The sequence below is a fragment of the Rhinolophus sinicus genome, chromosome 5 (assembly GCF_057876585.1).
Source record: "Rhinolophus sinicus isolate RSI-liver-muscle chromosome 5, RSI-T2T, whole genome shotgun sequence".
Taxonomy (NCBI): Eukaryota; Metazoa; Chordata; class Mammalia; order Chiroptera; family Rhinolophidae; genus Rhinolophus; species Rhinolophus sinicus.
The window spans coordinates 37,086,754-37,113,365 of NC_142505.1; the positions used below are offsets into that span (position 1 = coordinate 37,086,754).

General features: G+C 34.3%; 1 protein-coding gene across 9 annotated transcripts in view; it reads right to left on the reverse strand.

The window, feature by feature from the left end:
- The window catches only part of CEP70 (centrosomal protein 70), a 62,560-nt gene that overhangs the window by 21,830 nt on the left and 14,118 nt on the right, over window positions 1-26,612 (reverse strand). For 5 of the 9 annotated variants that reach the window (XM_074312918.2, XM_074312917.2, XM_074312914.2 and 2 more), the window contains 9 exons: window positions 21,767-21,902; window positions 18,996-19,113; window positions 17,230-17,320; window positions 16,981-17,104; window positions 16,470-16,650; window positions 15,435-15,604; window positions 10,784-10,834; window positions 1,029-1,116; window positions 846-934 (listed from right to left, as the gene is read on the reverse strand). In XM_074312918.2, the coding sequence (XP_074169019.2) occupies window positions 846-934; window positions 1,029-1,116; window positions 10,784-10,834; window positions 15,435-15,604; window positions 16,470-16,650; window positions 16,981-17,104; window positions 17,230-17,320; window positions 18,996-19,010 (809 nt within the window). In that variant the 5' untranslated portion in view covers window positions 19,011-19,113; window positions 21,767-21,902. The remainder of the gene's footprint in view (window positions 1-845; window positions 935-1,028; window positions 1,117-10,783; window positions 10,835-15,434; window positions 15,605-16,469; window positions 16,651-16,980; window positions 17,105-17,229; window positions 17,321-18,995; window positions 19,114-21,766; window positions 21,903-26,612) is intronic. The other 4 variants (XM_074312916.2, XM_074312915.2, XM_088798360.1 and 1 more) reach the window with 1 other exon arrangement.

Genomic DNA, 26,612 nt, shown 5'->3' on the forward strand with positions numbered 1-26,612 from the left:
TGTATCTACCACTCAGCTTTATCAAAGTTGAATATTAACAGATTTGTCTTATATTAAACTGAAACATTATATATACACTAAAACTCCATGTATGTCCCTCACTACTATCATTCCTCTCCTTCTCATAATACAGGTAACCACTTTCCTAAATTCACTATCCATTATTCCCATGCATGTTTTAAAATTTTTACTACATATTTATATAATCATAAATTTACATATTACTATGTGGCAGGTCGTTAAACTTTATATAAGAGGTTTTTATACTGTAGATATCAGTCCCATTAAAGTATAAGCTTTATGAAAACAAGATATTTGTTTCGGTCATTATATAAGAGCTTAAGACAATGTCTAACTTATAATAGGTGTTCAACAGATAGTTGTTGAATGAAAAACGTCTCCACAATGCTCATTCCTCACTATCAGCATGGAGAGTGTCATCGCCTCATGGTAGTATGCGGCATATAAATACATGTTTCTGTTGTATGCCATTTCAACTTTTTAGTTTTCTTCTCCCACAACACAGGGATAAGACGAAATAATGAGACATCCAAAAGTAACTTTAGAATAGAAATCTCATAGTGTAAGACTGAGTCTGCTCTGAGCTCCTACCCAGTTTTATCCTCTTCATTGTGGACTCCTATTTTCTCACTTCCCTTGCCTACCTATGCGTTCTTGTTCCTTCCATTATATGAAAGACAACTGACCAAAATGAGCAGACGAGTATGAGTTTCTCCAAGATGAGTTTCAAAGAAAAGGGGCTAGAATGATTCATTTAACCTTCCCAATTCCAGCATGTGTTTACTTTCCAAAGGTGAAATAAAAATGACTTCAGTTTTTCTTACCTGCTTTCCAAATCTTTTTGGAGATTCAGCTTTTCACTTAAAAGTACATCAATCTTAGATTTCGATTCCTTGAGTTGATTCTGTAATGACTGCAATGCATTTTATAGAAAAAGAGTTAACTTTCCTAGGAAATTATTATTTTACTTTATAAGAAAGTATTTATTAGATATCTAATCCCCGTACCATTAGAAGGCCTTTATAAGTTGGTGAGGCATCAAAGCTTCTGTAGTCTTTTTCTTCTTCTGACTGACTTTCATCTTCTTTATAATGCCTACGAAAAAATACATGCAGTGTACTTCTTATGAAAAATCTATCTTCAAAGAAAAAAATCTAGCTAACAAAAATTAAATCAATCCAATAAGGATTTGATAACCTAAATATGAATTAAAATTTAAGCCAAATTTCCTACTTGTTCTAATACAGAATGGTATTAGGTATTAGGTTCTACTACCTAATATTATAGTATATATCTGCTCACTACCACCTTAATTAGAATGTAAAATCCACACAAACCAGAACTTTGTCTGTCTTGTTCCCCATTTTATCTCACTGCCTAGAAGAGTATGGGCCATAAAGGTGGGTAAAAAAAACACTTGTTAAATGAATAAACAAAGCATACTGTTTGTTTCCTTCTAGTACTTTAGGTCACCAAAAAAGCTAAATGAAAAAAATGTACAGTATAAGTGGACAAAGCAGCAGGCTTAACGGTCCTGATTCAAGTCTGGATACCACCATTAGCCCACTGTGTTATTTGAGGTCAATCTCTCAGAATTTGTTTTCACATCTGTCAGATAGACAAGTATCTGTCATACGTGTCTCACAGAAGTGGTGTTAAAAGTAAACAAAAGATATTAAAGCATTCTGTGAACTGCCAACTACTACTAGTAAATCAGTTATTATTTTAACAATCCTGATGCATTAACACTGGCCTGTCCAATATGGTAAACACTGGCTCCATGTGGCTAAGGAGGACTTAAAATACGGCTGTGCAACTGGAGAATAAAATTTTTAATTTTATTTAAAATTAAAACTTAAGAACTGATGCAATGCAAATATTTTTCTGCTAAACACAACTTTATGGTTTAGGGCTACAATCCGCTGTGCTGCACCACGTGCAAGTATTACTGTTGCAGCCTAATGTGCACTGGGCACATGCGCGGCTTGTAGTACTACACACAAACGTACAACCAGTCTAGTCAGCGTCAATGGATTGATCCAGTTTGAATGGTTTTCTTTTTTCCTATACATCAATATAACACTGTAGTGTGTTTATTCTGGTATTACATTTATGGTGATACCTATAGAAATCAGAATTAATAATTAAACTGATAGTTATTTTAAGAACTAAACAATTTTTCTAGTTTAAAAAAATAATTATGGACAGATTTTTAACAGAATCAAGTGGAGACAATAACATGTGAGAGAGTACAACTGGGACAGTAAAGAGACTTAAAGAAGGTATGTCACGAATTTCCTGACGAATGCTCTTTTGACTTGCTGCAGAACAAAATGAAAAAGCTGTTGGCTCACAAGTGACAAAAGAAAATAACAGGTAAATTGGACTTAATAAAATTAAAACAATTATTGAGCTTCTAAGGACACCATCAAGAAAAAAGACAACCCACAAAACAGGAAAAAATATTTGCAAATCTGATAAAGGACTTATATCCTGAATACATAAAGAACTCTTGCAACTCAACAGTAAAAAGACTAATAACTCAATTTAAAACTGGGCAAAGGACTTAAATAAACATTTCTCAAAAAAATATATGCAAATTACAATAAGATATGAAAAGACCCTCAACATCATTAGCCCTTAGGGAAATGCAAACAAAAACCACAAGGATATACCACTTCAAACCCACTAGCATGGCTAAAATTAAAAAGACAGACAATAATAAGTTTTGATGAGGATGTGGAAAAACTGGAATCCTCATACACTGCTTGGTGGAAGTGTAAAATGGAAACAAAATGCAACCACTTTGTAAAAACAGATTGGTAGTTCCTCAAAATGTTAAACATCTAATGTTACCACATGACCCAGCAATTCCACACCTAAATATATATCCAAGAGAGGTGAAACATGTCTATACAAAAACTTGTAAACAAATGTATGTAGCCGCATTATTCATAATAACCGAAGAGTGGAAACAACCCAAATGTCCATCAACTGATAGAAGGATAAACAAAATGTGGTGTATCCATACATTAAACTATTATTCAGACATAAAGAGGTATTAAGTACTGATACATGCTATAATATGAGCCTTGCAAACATTATGCAGAGGCCAGTCATAGATGATCACATATTGTATATGATTCAATTTATATGAAATGTTCAGAAGAGGCAAATCCATAAAGACAGAAAGTACACTGGTGGTTGTTTAGGGGTTGGTTGGGTTGCAGGTGGGTAGGGACACAGGACAGAGAGGAGATGGGGCATGACTGCTAGTGGATATGGGGTTTCTCAATAGGGTGATGAACAAGTTCTAAAACTGATTATGGTGTCGGTGACAAATCTCGGAATATAGTAAAACCATTGAATTGTACCTTTAAAATGGTAAACTCTATGGTATGTGAATTATACCTCAATAAAGCTGTTATTTTAAAAAGTTGTTTGTAATATAAAAATATTTTAAGATAATAAAATAGATAATGTTATGAGGCATTTTCAGCAAATGCACAGTGAATGTAATAGTCTCAAGAGTGAAAAAAGCATGGAGGTTAGCCACCGAAATCAGAATTAACCATCCAACAAAAACTCGTAATATAGGGGTTTTTAAAAGAAGAATCTGAGCTTGTAACTTTGCCCAGCTATAAAACACTTTGAAGTCTTGCACAAAAACAGAAATTGTTTATAGATGTAATGATGGCAAAGTAAATTATTTCAGTTACAGAAAATTTGTAGAAAAATGAGGAAATAAAAGATATTTTATAAAAAGTGAAAGAGCTTCAATTAAACCCACAAACTGTCTGCAAAAATACAAGACCTTTCTCATAATATCAAAGATTAATCCAAACTTTGAAAAATTTCAAGTACTTTATCTTCAGATGAGTAATGTGTCCAATTAATACTTTGGGAAATGTTTGTCTCAAAAAAGACTTCCAAATTTACTAAGAAATGTTGTCAACTTAAGACCTGAAAAAAAATAAAAAACTCGAACTTGTAGTGTATGTGTTTTTGAATTTTGCATATCTATCCAATGAAGAATTTCAGCTAGATATGAAAAAAATCATTTTTTAATCACAATTGGTGTTCCAGCGTTGTTAGGTCAAAAATCCAGATTTACTGGAATTTTTTAAAAGACTGATGTTTCTCTTGCTTTCTTTGTTAGACTGTATAACACATGTGTTGGAAATATTTGTTTTCTGAAGCACACTATGAAAAATGTCATGGATACAGTTGTAAAATTATTCAACATGTGCAAATGCTATGCTAGTTGGTGAAACTGCTGAGACAAATAGAAGACAATGAATTCGATGATCTTGTATTTTTTGCCAAGGCTTATTGGTTGAGTCATGGAAGTTACAAGATTTATTGTACTATTAAGCTGAATTCAGTATTTTCTTGAAAAAATGTGTTCAATAATCAAAGACAAAAAAATGGTACTGTGATTTGTTTTTTCACCAATATCACTCTACAAATGAGTAAGCTAAATCTGAAGCTCCAAAAAAAGGAAAAGCATTATTTGTGACTAGCTGATAGTCATAAGAATTTACACCGAAATGGAAACTTTTCTTAATACAAATCAGTAACATTGATTTTATACATTTTTCTAATATGAATCAATATGTAGAAGATTTTAGTTTTAATCAGCAGTACATGTAAATTGGCCACTAAAATTACAAAAAACTGAAGAATTTTGTTGCTCTTGATAGATTTAGAGTTGCTTTTCAATTTTGCAATAGTCTTCTGAATTAAATAAGAGCTAGTGAATTTATTTAAGTTAGACATAGTTTTGAAACTGTTATGTCTTTGATTTTTCAGTCAAATCAATTATTCTAAAAAAGATAAACCAGTTTTATAAATGTGGATGCAAATATTAAAGGAAAAACAATTTTTTTGTATTTGATTCAGTTGCTAGAAAACCTCTAGGTATGTTTGGAACAATTTGGATATGTAAGTCTATTTTTCAACTGTAAACTTTATGAAATCTAAATACAGATCAAATATTTCTGATGAAAAATTAGTGTCTGAATTGAAATATATGCCATAAGTTAAAATAGTCATATTTCACTGAGTTAGTCTGAAAAAAAGAATACGAAATATCTCATTAATAATGTTCTTATTGATTACATGTTGAAACATTATTTTGGATATTAAATATGTAAAAATTTATTTCATTTGGTTTTTTTACTTTTTACCTTGGCTACATGAAAATGCAAAATTATATATGTGGCTTGCATTACATTTCTACTGGAAAGTGCTGTACTAACATATCTCTCAGACCTTCTAAAACACATGCTGGCCTTGAACAAATTATCATTTTAGGAAAGATGGTGATGAGAAGCATGACTGACTAGCTACTATATAACAAGTACTAAGATGGATGTTTTATATAAGCCGTTTCATATTTAACAAGTGAAGAAGTAATGCTTAGAGGAGGTATATAACTTGTTCAAAGTCACTCAAATAGTAAGTATTAGGTTGGTGCAAAAATAATTGCAGTTTTTGCAATTATTTTTAACCTTTTAAACGGCAATTACTTTTTTTTAAGTTTTATTTATTGTTCAAACATTTTTTAATTAGTTTCAGTTGTACAAAACAATGTAATAGTTAAACATTTATCATTTATATGCCTCACACAGTGATAACCCCCATTCCCCCATCTATTATCCCTCTGACATCGCACACAGCCATTACATTTCCACTGTCTCTACTCCTAATGCTGTACGCCACTTCTTGAACTGCAATTACTTCTGCACCAACCTAAAATATAGTAGTGGTGAGACTCAAATTGAAATCTCTCTGGCTCCAAAGCCTATGCACGTACATCACTCCCTATATATATGCTAAAATACCTGCCATTTACGGCTACACTTGTTCTCAAGAGAAGCCTAATATACAAATGTTCTAGAGGAGGACAATTTTAAATGTGCGCGGACCTAAAGGGAAATGGGTTTCAGTGAAGAATTATCACGCTATTTCCCTGCAGTCCTTTATTTAGCATTGACAGATTGTGTGGTTTTCCTGAAGCAGAAACCATTCTAAGCATGCCTCACGCTCTCATTAGGATGTGGCACCCCCACAAGTTCCTCCGCGCCCTTTCTCCAGTGGCCTGCAGAAGGCTCGGGAGGGGCCCCGTATTGAAGATGGTGCTCCTCAGGGATGAAGAGAAAGAGCTTAACTAGAGAAATCCTGTGTCTTATTTTCTTCCCTAATCCACATGCGATCATGTCCAGGAGATCAGAAGTGCACCTCAAAGCCACTTGCTTCCATTTCCCAAGACCATTTTTAAAATTCCTATCTAAAGAGAAGAATGGAATTAGACAGGGGAACTTCACTCAACTACTAATTCACTATAGAACTATTTTCCCCAGGGTAGCTTTTCAAATGTCTCTGACATCTCAGAAGCTCCATCTGAGCCTCATAGGTTTTATTCCTATGTTACTTTCCTTGGCTCTTTAATCCTACCAAGCCAGGGAAATACTAATAGAAATAACAAGTAATATATTCCATGCAATCTACATTGACGTATTAATATTAGGTAAAGAAAAGTAGGTAAAGTAAATTAGCTAAGAGCCTCTCATTTTAAAATTTACTTTTCCTCTTTTTCAAAGATTGTAGCATGTTTGTTTGCATTTTTTTTTCTAAGACTTCCAACTGGTTAACCGTCATATATGCATATTGCAGGTTTGGTTCCAGACCACCACATTAAAGCAGGTCTTGCAATCTTTTGTTGATGGCGGGTCTTGCCTTTAATTTTTTAAAAAAAGGCAACATCCGTGAAGCACAATAAAGCAAAGTGCAATAAAACAAGGCATGCCTGTATTCACATTTCTGCCTTGATTGCTGCTTTCCCTGCGTTTTCTAATGTATGGCGACAAAAAGGAATATCAATCAATAGGTGTTCAGAAACTGCCCTCCACAAATCCCTCTGGAGGCCTCCCCAAGCCTGTGCCCTAAAGTAGAGCACCCAAATGGTATGCCATAGACACACTGTGCACAGGGTTACAGATGTGCCAAGGTACTCATCCCCCTCAGCCCTCCAGACAACTGGGTAAGGCGTGAGGTGGCCAGAGTTCCTGAGTCAGTTGTTTCTGACTGCAGCTTTGTCTGTTCATCTTTCTATGGTATACAAACATCACTTTTGGTGTTTCATGATGAGAAAAACTTTGGACAATGCTGCCCTTTAAACAAATCGATGTTAACATGGTAAAACTGGTTTTGTTATATGTTGTTCCACCACAAGAACCTATCAACAACATTAAGTGAGAACTTACTGTGTATTTATTATATTTTACTTCTGTTAACTTTACTGAAGGAACAGAAAAAATAATAATTGGTGTCAAGCGGAGGGCTTCTGCTTCTGCAAGAGGCCCAAGTCCTGTCTGTCTTCTTCCTTTGGTCTTGCTTCTGTAGCTACAGGTACGTAACACCTTCTCTCGGGCTTCCTGTTTTACCCCACTTAGGCCTCCAACGTAGCCTGTCTTCCCTCATTTTCTATTCTTTTTCAACTCTTTCATCTTTAAATTCTTTCATCACCTTTTCTTTAGTAATTTAATACTTGTTCATTATTTTTATAGTACTCCTGCTTCTTCAGGTGATACTAACATCCTATTTGTAGATCTCAAAATCCATCTTGAAGTTGCTATACTCTCACTATCAAGTTAGTACTCTCTCTTAGAAAGAAGACTGAGTTTATAAACTGTGCAGTTCAAGAACCCTGAAGACCCTCTCGTTGAGAGACTTTATATCGCTGCAAAGTTTAAATGACTTCTAATTTTCTCATTTGTAAGAACATTATTTATAATGTAGCTCCTATTCTGTTCCTATCTTCTTCCCCCATAACGAGAGACATTCAATCTAAATATCTGACCTGAGCCAAAGCATTCGTATAGGCCAAAGTATTTCACTTCGGCTTGACAGGTGATGACAGGATTAAGTACAAAATTCATTTTCCCCAAGTTTCTCATTCCTTAATCTCAGATTTTCACTACAAATTCATGACAATCAAATTCAACACCACTTCCCTCAATGGCCGCAATCCTTTTGTCATTTTTAGTCAGAGAAACCCCAGTTTGCACAACTTCAGAGGCAACCTCTCACATATTCTACATGAGAGATTCCAGTGATGGCTGTGCTAAATCTTCTCTACCTTACTAAACATCCCAAACTCTCTTTCTTCACCATCTAGATCAGCGGTCAGAAAATTGCTGCCTGTGGGTTTTGCACCAAAGTTTTACGGAACACATCCATGCCAGACCCTTTTCACACCATCTATGGCTGAGTTCAGCAGAGCTGCGTAGTTGCGAAAAGGCTCTACAGCCTAAAATACCGAAAATATTTACTGTCTGGCCCTTTACAGAGAAAAGTAAACCTGTATCTAGATTAGCATTGACTAAAGACATAGATCAAAGGTTGTAACTGATACTCAGTTTGGATCATATTTTTAAAGCATTGAGTTAACTGTGAACATTAAAAAATCTGTTTTCACTTATAAATCTAACCTCTAGCTTCTCTCAAAAACAAACAAACAAAAACCCAGAAGATCTAGCCACACTGGGCTCACATTACTGCACAGCATCAATTGATGAGCATGTGTAGTAGCTGCCCCCTTAAGACAGATGGTGCACAGCTCTCCAGTTTGCCACAATCTCCATCTAACCTGATTCATTCATTTTCATTATTTCCTTAATTCTACCAGCATAAGACTCTGCAGCTGCTCAAGCCATGAAATGCTTCATTTTCCTTCTCTTTACTCGTACATACTTTGGCTATTCATTTTAGTGTCAACTTGGCTAGGCCATGTTGCCCAGCTCTTTGGTCAAACACCAGTCTCAATATTGCCGGGAGGTATTTTTAGATGTGATTAACTTTTAAATCAACAGACTTTGAGTAAAGCAGATTAACCTTCATAATGTGGGTGGGTGGGCCTCATGCAATTAGTTAAAGGCCTTCAGAGCGAAGACTGAGACCCCCCAAGAAAAAAGGTATTCTGCCTCCAGACTACCTTCAGCCTCAACACCGCAACACCAACTCTTCCTTGGGTCTCCAGCCTGCACGCCTGCTTCACAGATTTCAGACTTGCCAGCCTCATCATCTCATGACCCAATTCCTTTAAAATCAATTCTTCTCTCTATATAAATGTATAATTGGTTCTGTTTCTCTTAAGAACCCTAATACACACACCTGTGACCCCATCACCCAGTTTTTCTGTATTAAAGGAAAAAGTGCCTTCTTTCTTTTCAAGGCAAATGATGTCCTCTCATTAATTTACAGCTTCCTCTTGGTCCAGTATTTGAATGACTGCTCTAGAGAGGCTATGACCTCTATCAATGAACATACCAACAAATCCCTGGAACTGCAGCCAAACTGGCTTAATTACAGGGCCATAAAAAAGTCTGTACTTTTATACTTACCACTTTTGCTCATAACATCCAAGGAGTCTAAAATGGCTTTAGCTTTTTTGTCTTTCTGCTTCCCCAAATTTTACTTGTCCTTAAAGCTCAAGCATAGCCCCCATCCGCTTTGTAAAAACTTCCCTGGTCACTCTATCCAAAACTAATTTGTTCTTCTTTTATACTTCTGAAATATTACTGTCTGTACAAGTTTTAATAATTACTCTAGTGTAACATTATGGATTAGTGTTTAAGTCCCATATTTTTCTTAATTATTAATGTGTTTACATTTTATCTCCCTTACCAGATTGTACACTCCTAGAAAGTAAGGACCATACTGTGTCCTATCTCTATAGAATCTAACACCATGCCTAACATCTAAAAAATAAGTTTCATTTGGAAATCAGAGGTTCCCTGAAGTTACTTGATATAATACCGCTTTCTGCATAGAACGAAGCAAGGAGTTGATCTATCATTAGTTGTTCTTTGTCTTTTCTTCCTCCCTTTTCACTTTTTTCCCTTTCCCTCCATCCTGCTCCCTTTTTTTTTTTTAGAGTCCCCAATGGCCAAAAGAATGAGCAACCAGCACAATTCTGTCATTGGTCCTGCTGAGTTTCTAGAAAGTCATTTTGGTCATTTTGTTTGGGGGGTAAGAATACTATTATAGAATGTACACTTGATGAAAGCAGAGAATTTATCTGCTTCATTAATTATGGTATCCTTAGTTCCTAAAACAGAACATGGCAGAGAACGGGTGCTCAAATAAATATTTGTTAAAAGAGCTATTCCATCTATAAACAATGAAATAGATTGCTACTGTTCTAATGACCTCATATTAAAGCACTTTTGATTATTTGGCCGTAGATATCCTTCAGCTATTTTAGGTAAGTTGAAGACCATTATTTTAATCTTTACCCTTAATTTCTTTAATCAGAGGTGCCAAGTATGTTTTACACTATATGTTTAATTTTTCACCATGACATTTTATCTGTATCTCACATAAATCTGCATACTAATTAGGTTGCACCTTGGTAGGCAGCTAATCTAATCCACTTTGTGGATAGACTCGGGAACTATCCAGTGGCTCGATAACATCAGTAGAACAAATTATAATACTTCAACAAAAGAAAAAGTGAATCCTATTTCTTTTGTGACCAAAGCTTTAGTGATTACTAAATATACATATTTAATATAAATGCAGTAATATATTTTAATATAAGTATAGTCTTCAAGATCTTTATAAAAAAAGAAACCCATAGTTACATATTAGGTAGATTTCCAAAGCATATTTAAAGCTTCAAGAGGCTATAAGAATTTTTGATGTGATTCATGACTAGAGAGTAACTTTAAGAACTGTAATACAGGATTAGTCGTACCTTTGCAGTTTTCTAATTTTAGATTCATAGTAATCAATTAGGCAAAGCAACCTAAAAAACAGAAAACAAATTGAATTATTTTCAAAATGTGGTATTGTAGCATTTACTATTCTAATTTCAAATTATAGTGATAAACATACAGATAATCTAACAAGTTTATTAAAAGCTTCAGTGATTTTGCCAGAAGTATATATGAAATCATGTTTTATATTAATTTCAAAGTATAGTTTTTAAAATAACCACAAACATTGTATCACAACATAGTAAATGTATATTTTCCTTGTCCCAAGAGTTCTACCTCTAGTGATCGGTCAAACAGAAATATTTGCCCAAGGTGATAACTCAAGATGAACAGTTGTTCATTATACCATTATTTTAAAAAGTGAAAACCCAGAAGCAATGTATTCTTCAACACGGGAAAAGTTAAATAAATAATAGCACACCCATACTATACAAAAAGATGAAGCATTAAAAGAAATAATGTAAATTTGTATGTCCTAATAAGGAGTAAGGAAAAAATTAACATTGCATTGCCAAATAGGTACTATTACTATTTTTTAAAAAGAAATAATTGTATGTGAATTTGTATGTGTTTTGAAAAAGAGCTCTTCACGGATTCTTAACTAGGGGATAGATGACACCATAACCTAGGGGACAGTATTGGGTGTCACACTGGCTAATTGGGGAGGGGGGCAGGATGCTAAAAGTTCTTCAATGAACATGACAGCCCTACACAACAAAAAATGGTCCCACCCAAAATACCAATAACATTCCTGTCGTGAAACACTAAGAAGGACACAAGCCAAACTATTAAAAGTGATTATCTCTAGGAGGTAGGAATTAGGAGGGTAAGCAGAGCTATACAATTTTACTTGAAACACTTTTATATTGTTTAGATTTTTATAAGCATGTACTACTTTTGTAATTTTAAAAATCCTTCAAGAAAAATAATACTGTGTTTTCACACATTATTCTTTTTAAAGAAATATTTACACTATTTCCTTTCTATCCTGGGAAACTTACTCACCCATCCCCCCTTTCAGAACTAATTCAACCAATTGTTCTTTTAGTATCATAACTTTCTAGATTATTCTTCCTTTTCAACCTTTCCCCTCCCAACACATACCAGCTTTCATATTATTCTGCAAATATGCTTTAATCTCCTTTACATCCTTCATAAGCCCTCTCACGCCCTACACTTCCCCCATATGGTACCGTTCCATTTCTATCTTTTCCTCTGTAGCAAACTCCATTCATTCTGAGTGACTGATACCTGCTACCTTCAATAAACTTTCAGGGAATTCTGAGCAATAAGACTGGGGGGAAAGCAAACACACAAACTGATGAGGCAGCATGTAACACTTCTTAGCACCCTCTCCTTTTTGAAACACTCTTGTTTCTTGGTTATCCTGACACCCAAACATAACTTCTCTTCTTTCTCTAGCTGAAATTTGGAAGTTCTCTGGAGTTTGGTTCTTCTAGATGGAGGTCTGATATTTCTACATGGCTGATGGAAGGTACCGAAGCACATGTCCGTAAATGGATTCGTCATCTTCCCTCCCCACTACCCAAATCTAACCTGAAATCTAGCTATCTGTGACTCCTCTCCTTCTTCCCACAACTACAGCCTGTCAGTTTGGACAATTTCTGTCCATCTCTGCCATCTCTCTCCCTTTCTTTTAGCCCTAATACAGCCCTTCATCATCTCCCACCTACACTATTACAACTGATTACTAACTTGTCTTTCTGTCGTTGGTCTTAATTTCTTTGCTCATAAATCCTGGGTTTTTTTATCCTGCTACATAGAAAGTAGAACCTAAACTCTTTGTCCTAGAGTTTAAGCTTCTCAAAGTTCCAGCACACTTTTCCGTCCGTATCGTCTCCTAAGACATTAACCATCAACTTATGCAACCTGTGCTCCAGACCTCCTGGACTGTTTGCCATTCCCAAATACATTCGGTTTTCCTGCCACCATACTTCTCTAACTAAAATCATCTTTCCCACACTTCTGCCTATTAAAATTCTATAGTTCCTAACAGTCTAGTTTACAAATTACCCCCTTCATGAAGCCTTCCTGGTCATCACCATCTTCCTCAATGGGAACTAATCTCTCCTGCCACACCCACTTAGTCTCCTATTTGCCCCATCGCAGCACATACTATGATCTGCATTAAATTTACTTATTTGAGTGTGTGTTTATCTACCCAACAAAACTATTAGGTCCAAAAATGCAGGAAACGTGGCTTTACTTACCTATGTATGTCCTATATTGTCTTGCCCAATGCCTTTTGTAACTTTTGACAACAGCATAAGTGGCTACAACCTCTAACAAGGTTAATTTACAGTTTTTAAGTTTTGCATCTCAAACTCAAAATTTGCTTTATTAAAAATCAAATAGAGAGCAGAATCTCTAGGGAATCAGACAATTTTATACTAGAATTAGCTTGACTTCATTTGGTATATGTTAAGTTCTCTCAATGGCTTCTCTTTTTCTTGCCTTCTCACTCAAATTGGCTGTGTTTTTCTGTGTGTTATTTTTTCATTCCTCTTCCTCCATCTTCTTGCTATCTTCTTCCTCCCATTGTAATTGTCTCTTTATTTCTTTTTGTTCTTCCTTAATCCTCCCCTTCTTTTCTTTCTTTGCTTCTCTTTTTTTAATTTATTCACACCTATCTCTAACTATTTTTGTTACATTATTTATTTTTACTTTTTTACTGTGTTTGTCCTTCAAAATGATAAAAATCATATATGTATATGTGTATTAATTCTCCAATAATTATCCAATCTATAGTTTTGTTTTTAACTTATAGGTGACCTCATTTATTTTCATAGTAAAACAGAAATACGTAATTAATAAAGATCTCTGATCCTATTATGTAAACACATAAGGCTAGTTAAAATGTTTATACTGTTAAGCAAATAAAAACAAGGTGCTACCTTTATACAAAAAGGGAAAATATGAATATAATATTCATACTGTTTGTATTAAAAATAACACTAAACATTTAAAATTACCTAAAGGGGGGGGGGTAAGGAATAGGGTTAAGGGGACAGAAATGAAAAATACAACTTCTCTGAATATAGTTGTAGTTTTAAGTTTGTAATCATATGTCTTACATATTCAAAAGTAAATATATAAACTTTAAAATTCCTAAAAATTGAAACAAATAAACCAAACTGTAAATTCATTTGGTAACATAAACACAGAGAAAAGGAATATTTCAAGATATTTAAGAACACTATATGTTGATTGTATCCATAGTGGAATATATTATTAACATCAAAGATAATTTCAAAGAAATTTAAATTTCATTCAGTAGGTCTATTGTTAGAAGTAATTCTGGTATTACTCTTTTGAAACTATTTTTATATATTATAGGATAAAGCAAATAATTATGATATTGTTTTTAGGAGTAAGAATTTTTTCAGTGCAAAAGAGTTTCAAATATAAAATCAGAGTTTAAATCAAAGTTCTATAATGTTAACTACAGCTGGAAAAAAATCAATAATAACTTGGGATTTTTCCCAGAAATATATACAGTTCCTAGTACTCTCCACTAAAAAGTCCTAAAATCAATGACAATATAATAATGATAAGCAACCTGAACAACCAAGCTGCAGTTTCTAAAAACTATTGCTGACTAAAAAGATAGTCTAATTAATTTGAAATTTAATTCAGTTAATTTAAAACATTTAGTGCTAGTTTTAATAAATATCTGATTCTATTCCTCAAAACAGCTCTAGGGAAAAGAAAAAAAAAATGTACATGCTATAACCTCTATCTAAAAAGCAATAAGTCTAACAAAGATTAGTGGAGTTAGATCAAAAGGATATAATACCAACATGAAAAAGTTGCCAACTGGCCAATAAAGGATAAATTGATCATTAAAGTCCCATGAATAACAACATTTGAAAAAAGAGAGATAGCTACAAACAAACAAAAAAATCTTACTACTGTTTATCACTGGAGATCATCAGGGTACCAACTCCTACACTAAAAAGTGGGTATTAAAATAAAGAACTGAGCATTGTTCCCACCTTCCCTGTAACAAACTCTATAGGGCAACTAAATACCCGCAAAATGATAAGAAATGTTCTTTTTTTTTATGGAATTGCAGCAAAAAAAAAAAAAAAAAGAAAGAAAGAAAGAAATAGCAGAATTGAAAAAAATCACCATATCCATCGTGTAATGGTTAGCACTCTGGACTCTGAAAAAAATCACCATTTTGCAAGATCATCAATGGGTGACTCCATTAGATGAAAGGATGATGGGTAATTTTACAGTGAAAAAAATCAGATTGTTACTATACAAGCCCCTGAACAATCTTAGCATCCCCAAGAGTAGGCCAATTAGACATCCTGTGCCTCCCAATATGTTACTATATGAAACATACATTACCACCTATGAAGTATTTTGCCAAAAGTACTTGAATCTGAATTTAGCACTAACTTCCATTTTAAAGGAAATGTAGGAAGATAGAATATACTTCTTTAGGACAACTGGTCAACAAGTTAATGACGTTAAAAAAAAAAAAAAGGGAGAGACGACAGGAGGAAGACTCCTCCAGTTTATAAGAGATATACCACTCCCAAGATAAATTCAGTTTAAAAAATGATGAGTCTACATATCAATTTATGAAGCAAACATTACTGTCTATCCAAGATGGTATGAGGAACTCTTTTGCAGAGATAAGCAAACACTCTGTTTTGAGTGACAATGCGCTCTTCATCCTCCTTTGTTAATCTACAGATATCCTTTTGCAAAGAAGCAATAGTCTCTTGTTGCTCCATTCGTTTTTTCTTATAATGCTGACATTTTGCCTGTAAGAAATTTTTCAAAAAACATAATTATGATAGATACATCTAGGACACGATATCCTAACAATATTATACACAAAGTCATTTTCACAGTTACACAGTATTGAGGCAGTTTTTAAATGGGTACTAGCTCCAGGAATATTAATATGTCATAAATGCAAAAATGTAACAAGTGAAATAGGTATAAAATAGGGAAAATACAGCTTATAATTGCTTGCATTCAGCATTTCGTAATAGTAAAGGAACCCAAGAATCTCTATAAAACTAAAGAAAAAGGAAAGCCATTGGAGAGTTTTGAGCTACTACTATGTTGAGAACAACTGAAAAAGGCAAAGGTAGACGCAGTGAGACCAAGAGAGAAGCAGGAGAGAAATGAAGGTGACTTGTACCAGCATGTAGACTAAAAGAAAGTTTGGAGAGGAAATTTAGGGACTCAGTTTTAGACACGTAAAGTTCTAAATGCCTATTAGACATCCAGTGGAGATACCAAGTAGGCAATGGGATATGAGTCCGGAATTAAGGTAAGAGGTCTGGGCTATAGCTTTAAATCAGGTACTATGAATTAGACTGAGCATCACCAAGGGAGTTAAGAATATATGGAAAAGAGGAAAGGTCTAAGGAATTAGTACTAGGGAATCCCAAGTACTATTAATAAGAGATTAGGGAGATGAGAAGAACCAGCAGAGCTGAAGAATGGGGTTAGAGGGAAATCAAAAGAGAGGATATTCTAGAACCCAAGAGAAGACTCTCAAGGGACAGTGACAGGTCAAGAAAGGTAAAGACGAATTAATTAAGCAACATGGAAGTCACCTGTGACGTTGACGAGCTATTTTAGTACTATCATGTAAGAAAATACATAACTCAGTACCTGTAAAGCTTTATGATCCTTTTGAAGATCTTTTATTTTATTCTGTTGCTGGCAAACCCTATTTAGGGATTCATCCTCCAATTCACCAATTTTGGATTTCACACTCTCCATGATTTGTTCTAAATCATTAGCTCGTTGTTCCTGATCTACTGCTCGGCGTTTCTCTAGCTGAAGTTCATTTCTAATAACAGACACACAATTCCTTCCTTAGTAATAAAAATAAATCACACCAACAAACCCCCCCATCTAACAACATAATGAATTTCTAAAATTTCTTTGCATTCTTAAAATTTCTATCTTATAACACAAACCAACAGAAGAAATATAGAGTACCATTATATAACTAAGCTAAGCCATTACCAAAAGATTTATCAATCAAAAATATTTTTTAAACTTAATATTTAATCAAAATGGAAAATTAATTTTCAAAATTCTTCTCAAGGCAGTTATTTTAAAAATGCATACCACTTGGATACAAAAAAATTCAAGAGATATTTCTCCATTTTCTTACTTAAGCTGCTGATTAGTTTCTATGAGCTCCTGGATCATATTCTGTTGACGTGCTGTTTCGTCCACCAATGTTTTCAAATTCTGTCTCATCCTTTCTGATGACTGTTTGTCAAAAATGGTGAAATCTGCATTTTAAAAAATGTAATACAAATAGTAAAAATAAAGGTAAGGCAAAAAGAAATTAAGATAAAAACATTTTTTAAAGGAAAGAAGCTTTTTATCATAAGGAACAAGAATAGGATGAGATTACCTTTAAGATCTGTTCTTTTGACTAGAGACAAAGGTTTTAAGCCATGCATCATCAACAGCACATTTATGTTCTCCCATTCTGCTGCTTCACGCTACAATTACAAAGGAGAGAGGAAAGGATCAACTTTATAACGTAAAGAAACACCCTCTTGTATATCACTTTCTTTGTTTTCAGAATAACAGGACTTTTTCACCAAACATTTTTTTAATATGAATTTTTATGTATATGTAATGATCAAAATTAAGACATAAATAAAAAATACCTGTAACTGCAGTGAACCAAACAGACCTTAGGTTTTTTATTTAACTGAACCAGACCAGGCCTCACTCAAAAAAAAAAAAAAAAACAGCTGCAAACTAGGTTATATTTGCTGAATAGTACAGAAAAAGTAAGTCACTTAGAAACAAGTGTCATTTTAACATGACTTATAGAGTCACACACACACACACACACACACAAACAAAAAACCCAAAACATATCTGACTGGTAGGAGACAATAATTTAAATAGTTCCTTGTATAATGGACATGGTCTAACTATAAAAAGGAATCTGTCCATCCAGGTAACTGGTTCAAGAATCACTCTGAAAGACACTCTCAAGTCTTGTTTCCCTGATTTTAAATATGTATTTACACCATGAACCTGAGAGGGGAACTCTAACTTTCTAGATTAAGGGAATAAAAACATAACAATGGGAAGAAAAAAGTGATAAGAACATAAAATATGGATAGGAATAGAAATATCGATTTTTTTAAATGACACATTTAAATCCATGATATTAATACAGTAGTTTTACAATGGCCTTTTAATGTTAAATACAATGACCAATTTTGAAATCACTGTGTGAGGTGCTTTACTCGCTTTTTAAGGTATTACAGTATATTTGTGAAAAGATATTTGAGTGAATTTTCAATGTTTAAATGCTTGAAAAATATAATTTATACAATAAATACATTTTTGTTACTGGTATAGTATGTAAGTAAATATCATAATAGCTTAAAGATTAATAATATAGACAAAAAATGAAGTATTACTCTTCACATCCAAATGCCCCTGACATTTAAAAATCTATCAAGACAAAAAAGGAAATTACCCTGATGACTCTTTGACAGCATTATGACTCATAGTACCAAATAAATCTTTCCTTTTGACTGCTGACTTTCTTCCCCTTCTTTATCTTTTCTACACTTCTCCTCCTTCCCACAGACTTTTCTCTTATTTATGCTTTAGGTCTTCTGGTCACAAAGATTAATGACACAGAACTAAAATTATTGCTGATACCCATTTTAGGAGCCAAAAGCTCTGTGTGGCTATCTCAGTAGATGTCTACTAGATAGCATAAAAATAAAATGCCTTGTAAGTAATAATGTCACAAATTTTCAATGATCAAATTAAACATGTTGTTCCAAATTAAACATGAATACTTCTTTTAAGAGAAAAAATAATGGAACTGTTTGCAAATTCTGAAAACAGCTGAGAACGGCATTTTCCAAAGTATGTGCTGCAAAACACTAGTTTAATGAAATATTCACCAGACTGGTGTTAAATAAGTAGGGAGTGCTGTATACTAAAGCCTTTTTTGGCAGACTGAGAATATTGTGAAGTCTTAGAATAATAAAATCCTTTAATAGTATTTAACAAAGCATTGCCCCAAATTATCTTACTAAATCAAAAAATCATTTTAAAGTAAGATTTTTCACATTTGTAGATGTAGTATTTTTTGGCCTATATTTTACAAAACACTGGCTTCAAGTATTTCAAGTTTACCTCTTTTTCAGTCATGAGTCTGATGATTTACTGGATTCCTCGGCTTTAGAGGCTACTGGAGATACAGTTTCGTTTGTAGAATCAAAGTAGAGATTGGCAATAAAAAGTTTTGAGTTGCCTAAATTAAAAAAAAAAAAAAAGACAATAGATGTTAAACAAAATTGTATTTAAAAGAGTCCACTACTCTTGGGCAATTGAAGTCATTCTTGTGTCAAAACTTTTATAACTTCTTAAGCTGATGTAAAGAATGATTAGAATAAACCATATCTTATAATGTTCTCTACAAATAAAATATCATGGGTTTTACACATATACACACACAAAGAAAATGATTTATTTTAACTAGATAATGTGAAAAGCATGTGAAGCCAATAAATAATCTTTTGAAAACTGCTCCCGAAAAAACTAAAAGAATTGTACCTGACCCAAAGTTAGAGGCCAATCTAACAATTCACTGGACTAACTCCCAGGGTGAATGAAGTTGCCACTTTCTCAGGTAGCCTTTATTTCTAAGTAGTAGATCAGAGGCTAGTAACAAAGGGTTCTGCTTGGCACACACAAAAGCTTGTATTCAGTTTACCCTACTATCACTTGCTCTTATTGTCTAAGACTCCGTCATTCTATAGGAAAAAATTTCCTTGGATTGTTTGAGATACATAGGTATAATCCCTTCTTTCCAGAGACAAAATCACACACATTCATTAGTATCGTGGCATTTTAGAACTTGAGAGAACCTTGGAAATTGTTTAATCCAAAATCTCTAGCTGTTTATATCTGACAGGGAAGAATAGAGGGGGAGTTGTATCAATACATCAGGTACTATAACCTGAGAGGTGAAATGATCTTCTCACGAGTAATTAGAAATAGGCCTCCTTGCTACCAGTTCAGTATGTCTTCCAAAGCACCTTTCTGCCCTTCTATATCTACTTCAGATAGTGAAATCCAGCTAAATAATTTACTAGTCACCAATAATTTATTTTCAGTTAAATCTATTAACATGTTACACATTCTCAAATTCTGCCATTTTTGCTGCTTCACACCATAAAGTCCTCTCTTCCTTTACACTTTGGTCTCTTGCAACAATTCAATCACCCACTACGTTCATCCATCCTGCCCTTATTTGAAATAAAGATGGTTTTTGAAAATGTCAGCCAACTTCAGCTGCTACCATCTTTCAGCTATTTTTTTTAACTTTGTATTAGAAAATTTTTCAAAAATACACAGGAGAGAAAAAGTATAATGAACTCAGGTATTCATCAATCCAGCTTCAATGACCAATTTCTTCCATTCTTATTTCATTTATTCCTCACCTACTTATGAATATATTTCCATATACATCACGAACAAATATAGACTTATAAACATAATCTCAATAGCATTATCATACCCAATAAAAATAAGAACAATTCCTTTCTATCACTCAATATCTAGTCCATGTTCAATTTTCCCCAAATGTCCTAAAAGTGTCTTTTCATGATTTTTTCAAAGAAAGTATATATATATATATATATATATATATACACACACACATATATATATATATCTCACTCTTAAATTTCTTTTAATCTATAACAGTCCCACTCCCACCCCTCTTTTTTTTAACATGCCATTTATTTGTTGAAGAAAATAGGCCATTTGTCTTGCAGAATTACCCACATTTCAGATTTGGCATATTGTATTCTCATTATTTAACATACGAGTATTTTTCCATCCCTTATATTTCTTATAAATTTGTTACATCTAGAGGCTGTATTAAATTCAGTTTCAGTAGTTTCTGGCAAGAATATTTTAGAGGTGGTGCTGTGCTCTTCCTACTTCATCACCACTAAGAGTCAGCCAGTTTTAAAGTGGGAAGAACACACCATGTAAGCAAGATATAAGGGTGGTACATATCAGTGTAAGAGAATCCCCCAAAGAGTATGGAGCCATAAATTCTGACAGTCTTCCTAACAGTCACACCAGACCTCTCAAATCTTCAAAATGTCGTCTCCCTCCAGGTGCAAGGCCTGGGTACTCCTAACCTCTTCTTCACTTAGTTAACTCATACTTGACCTTCAGATCTCAGCTCAAATTTCCTTCTTCAGGGAAATTTCTCCTGATCCCATGTCTAGATCAGGGACTCTTGTAGCACTTTAAAGAGTAAAGTATAGAGATTTAGAATTCAGAGTCAGATGGCCTGAGTGACTACCATTTCTGAAACTGTGTGACCTGGATAAACTCATTAACGTCTTTCAGCTTTGATTTCTTCATTTGTAAAACAGAGAACATAGTAATGATACCTACACCTCATAGGTTGAATTAAATCAGACAACATGTAGAAAGTATTCAGTACAAGTGCCTGGCACATAGAAACTTACAAATTGGTAGTTGTTGTTATATATAAGTATGCTAAACAAAATGGATCTTACCTAATCATACTATATGTATTACCTTAGACTTTTTCTACAAATTACTCAGTTAACTATATGATACAAGTTGTGTTACATAATATATCTAGGTAAGATTAAATCCCATGAGATAAGCAGTCTACTTTTTAGTAATGGTAGAATAGGTAATTCTGCCTCCAAATACAATGAAGCAAGTCAAATAAAATACGTTAATTTGTTCTTCTTATAAGCATTAAAGAACAAGATAATGAGGAATTACCAGGCCAAAAAAATAACTGAGAAGATGAGAACCCAATTTTTCCCTCAAGGCTTTGCCAAATCCAAAGAAAGAACTGTGAGAATAACTCCTAAAGATCAAAGCCACCCCCCATTTAGAATTGTTACCTGAAAGGGCTGCAACTCTCAGGACAAGGGGGAACCAGAAGCAAACCACCTGTGCTATGAACTGAAACCTGGCTTCCCCTCCTCTGTGTCTTTCCAGTATCTCATGGAGGTCCCAAATTAATAGTGCTCCAAGTACCTGGCAGAAGCAAATGAAATCTCAGAAAAAAAGGCCTCAAATTATCCCTACAAAAAAAATGTTTCGAGTACAACATCCAGAAAACAGTAAAAGATATACAGGAAACAAGACATAAAGAGAACAGAAGCAATAATCAAAAGAAACTAGAAAGAAAGACTGCTGATATTGTAATTATTAGGCACAGATCATAAAATACCTATGCTAACAACATTCAAAAAAATAGAAGCTTAAAACTTCTGGCAGAGAACTGAATACTAAAACACAGGAAAAAACAGATTTGAAAAAGAAAAAAATATTTAAAACAAAAAAATTACAATAACTACAATTAAGATTTTAAATCACAGTCTTAACAGTAGATTAGAAAAAGCAGAAGAGAAAATTAAATGTACTAGAAGGAAAGTTAGAAGAGACTACCCACCTTTTTAGTTCTCTATGTTACATTCAGGAAAAAAACAGAAGAGATCCCCTTCAAAAAGGGAATATAAGCATAACTGGCATCCAAGAAATAGAGAAAAGAATGGAACAGAAGCAAAATTTAAAGAGTAAGAAGTTTTGAGAGCCAGTGAAATATATAAATCCAGAGTCTAGGAGACCAACATAATATTGCACCAGGATAAAGAAAAAAAAAATCACACCTAGACACATTATATTAAAGTACAGAAAAACAAAGACATAGAGAAAATCTTCAAAGTAATTACAGTAAAAAAAGATTATCTTCAAAGCAATGACAGTTGGAATACCAGCTAACTTCTTAGCAGTAACAATAGAAACTAAGAGTTGACTAATCTTCAATGTGCTGAAAGAAAATAATTGCCAATCTAAAATTCTAAACCCAGTAAAAATATCCATTGGTAATAAAGGCAAAATATATTTTTCAAACAAACAATACACACCTCACATATCTGTTCTACTAAAAATTCTAAAGGTACTTCATGCAGAAGATTCCTTGATAGAGCTGTAGAAAGGAATAAAGAGCAAAGAAATGGGGGCATGTAAACACACATTAACTACATAAAATAGTAAGACCTCGTGACCTTTAAAACATATAACTGAAATGCACAATAACAAAAATATATTAGCTGGGAGTGGGGTAAATGGAGTAACAGCGTTCTAGTTTTATTTATAATCAAGGAGGAGGGTAAAGGTATCTATTAACATCAGGCTTTTGTAAGTTAAGGATGCTTGAGAATTTCAGGAATAACAACTAAAGAATAGAACAAAATGTGTGATTTCCTAAATAATAAAGGGGAGAAAGAAACCATGATGAATAAAAATGAATCCAAAAGAAGAAAAAAATAGAGAACAAAGAAAAAAGTACATAACATAGTAGACTTAAACGTGTATCAGTCATTACATTAAATGTAAATGGATTCAATGCTCCAGTTAAAAGAATGATTGTCAATTTGGATAAAAAAATAATCAAACTATATGTTGTTGAAGAAAAAAAGACATCTAAAATATTAAAATGCCATAAAATATAAACATACAGAATAGTGAAAGAATAAAAAAGGATTGATGGCATGGGGACAGCACAGTTTAACCTCTGAATTCCCACATAAAAACAAAAGTAACTGGGGTGGCCAATTAGCTCAGTTGGTTAGAACACGGTGCTGGTACCATATTTCCCTGAAAATAAGACTGGGTCTTATATTAATTTTTGCTCCAAAAGACGCATTACAGCTTATTTTCAAGGGATGTCTTATTTTTTCATGTACACCAATCTATATTTATTCATGTACAACAATCTACATTTAGTCATTTATTCATGTACAAAAATCTACATTTATTCAAATACAGTCATGTCATCTTCTTCTGGAACATCATCATAACTCGCTAAACCCCAAATTCTGGCTTGAATTTCTTGCAACTCCATTTCCTGCACAATCATTGGCCCCAGTCTCTCATGTCCAGCAATAGAGCTTTCCTTAAATGAGCACTTCCTGTCCAGGTACCCTGCTCGTAGTGTATTGGCAACACAGCTGTAGTGATTTTTATCCCATGAATTCTTCACCCAAGTCATGACCTCTTGCAGGCTAGGCTTCACAAAATTTCCACGCTGGTTACTCTCCATTATATTTTCGATGTCGTCATTGATTGCCATGCACAAATGGTCCTTGAATGGCTTGTTTATTGCAATATCAAGAGCCTAGAGATAGGCAGTCATTCCAGTGGGAATCATTATTTGATCTATTCTTCTCTCTGCAAGGAAGTTCGTCATGTCTTTAGCGCAGTGAGTGCTGGCTGAATCCCAGACTAGTAGACCTCTTTGGACACCTCACAAAACAAGTGGCAGCATTAAATCAACCCACTTCCTTATAACTGCTTGTGTGCAACAGTTTCAAGAACATAAATGCCTGAAACACGTTCAACCTTATCTTTCTTGCCCTTAGTGATGATAAAGATGCGGTTTTCTTTCCATCCAGATGAATTGCCAAAATACAGGTAACACGTGCACTTTTGTAACCAGTGGAGGGAATGTAGATTGATGAGGCACACCTCTGATCAATTGTCGTTTGAGATCCTGGGACCATAAACACTGCAGTTTCATCCATAGCAATCATGTCGTAGAATTGGTATTTAGAAAAGTCGATGCCATCAACAAAAGACTTGAATGCAAGTGCACATTTAATACCTTCAGTATCGTCCAGTTTGAACAACGTTGTCGACCTTAGAGACAGTTCATACTGCTGAAGGGAGCCATCCAGCTAGTGTTGTGATGCTTTGAATTCTTTTGGGGATATTTCTAACTGTGGTGCCACTGCAAGGGCAGGTGCTTGAATATCAGCCCTCTGCACAACCAAAGCCTTTGCTCTCCTGTCAGCAATCCATTCACAGATGATGTCTTCCAGCTCAGGAAATAATGGTTGCCAACCTGATCCACACTTCGCTTCTTAGCATTTCCCTCATCCACTTGTTGACTGACGTTATCGTACTTTGCTCACCATTCTCGGACCATTCGGAGAGCCAACTTCTTCTCTTTGCAGAAAGCCGTAAGATTCTTGCCCCGGGAGTCCTCCACGATTCCTTTCTTGTACTCGACGGAATAGCTCTTTCCTTTTGCACTCCTCTTGTCTGGGGGGTCAAAATATTATTCCCTTTAAATCTACCATTAAATCAAGTGTTAATTGAAGACTTATGAGACAGTAGTGGCAACAAAAATGATGACAGTTAAGAATGATGGTCCACACAAAAGCGACAAAAAATTGCAGGCACCAAAATTCAGAAAGCATTTCTTTATTTCACACGAGTGCATTAAATATGTCCAACACACGACGTATTGAATTGTGAAGATTTCTATTAGACACAATCATGTCCATTCAAGTGCACACGTTATTCATGCGTTGTGTCTGTACTCTGATTGGTCATTCGGCAATAAGTCCTGAGTTCATCTGTTTACATAGGCGTTTACCTCTCGTACAAAGGCTCCCACTTCGGTATTTACAAATACTTAATTACCATTTATATTATCATTTATTTTAAGTATTAATGTCAATAATATAATTTATTTATATTTAATTATATGTTAATATTATTTTATAATTCAATACATCCCTCTTGTGTTGCAACGGATGTACTAAATGCGTCAGTCTGGCTGACTATCTTAACTGGGGCTTATTTTGGGGTAGGGCTCATATTACGAGCATCCTGGAAAATCATGCTAGGGCTTATTTTCCGGTTAGGTCTTATTTTGGGGGAAATACAGTAGCACCAAGGTTGCCGGTTTGATCCCTGCATGGGCCACTGTGAGCTGCGCCCTCTTTAAAAAAAAAATTCAAAAACGGAAGTAACTAGGTAACAAAGACAAAAAAGAACAATATTTATATCAAAACTCAGTGACAAGTTATTACCACAAATATCAATACTGAAGTGGGTGCCTTCAGGACGAATCACTAACAACCAGAAGAAATGCATGGTATCAGCATCTATGCAGGAAGACAGAAAAGCAACACCCAATATCTAACACTTATGAGGACAAGAGGATTCCCAAATCACTGGTATTTGATAATATTCACTATTGCACTAATATGAAAACATCAGGTGAAACTGGAAGGGGTTTTGCCCTCTCTTATCATAAGGAGGAATGTTGGAAATCCTATAACATTCAAAATTGATATAGTAGGGCTCCAGGACCCACAGTAAGAAGAAACTTCTGGGAATGGAATCACAGTTGAGCAAGATAGAGACAAGAGAGGGAAGGGAAAGTCAAGACCAAAATGAGATGGGGAACAGAGCCAGGAAATCTCAGAAAACAAACTACCATATTTTCAAAAACTACACAAAAACAACAGAAGAGGGATGTCTAAGAAGTTAGATGTGCTTTCTGGAATTCTATACCCCCATTGTAGAAGTTCAGGAGGATTCAGGGAAGACAGAAGAGTAAGAGGCACCAGGAATGTGTCTCTCACCTAGACAATAAGTACACTGGCTGAATGTTTTGTGTAACTATTTTGGAACTGGAGTCTATTGAGGCTTTCAAATTCCAGGGAAGGCTTGAATGATAATTTGAGGTAATTTCAGCCATTAACACAGTTAACAACTACTCATTCCCCACCCCCAGACCCACTGCACAGTGTACCAGGAATAGCTTGCACCCAGTTTGTGTAAGTCAGGGTGGACCAAAAATTAAAAATTAAAAAAAAACAAACCCTGTCCTCCAAATATCAGGGTTCTGTGATGTGATCACTGATTAATGCTTCTGATCTTGGAGGA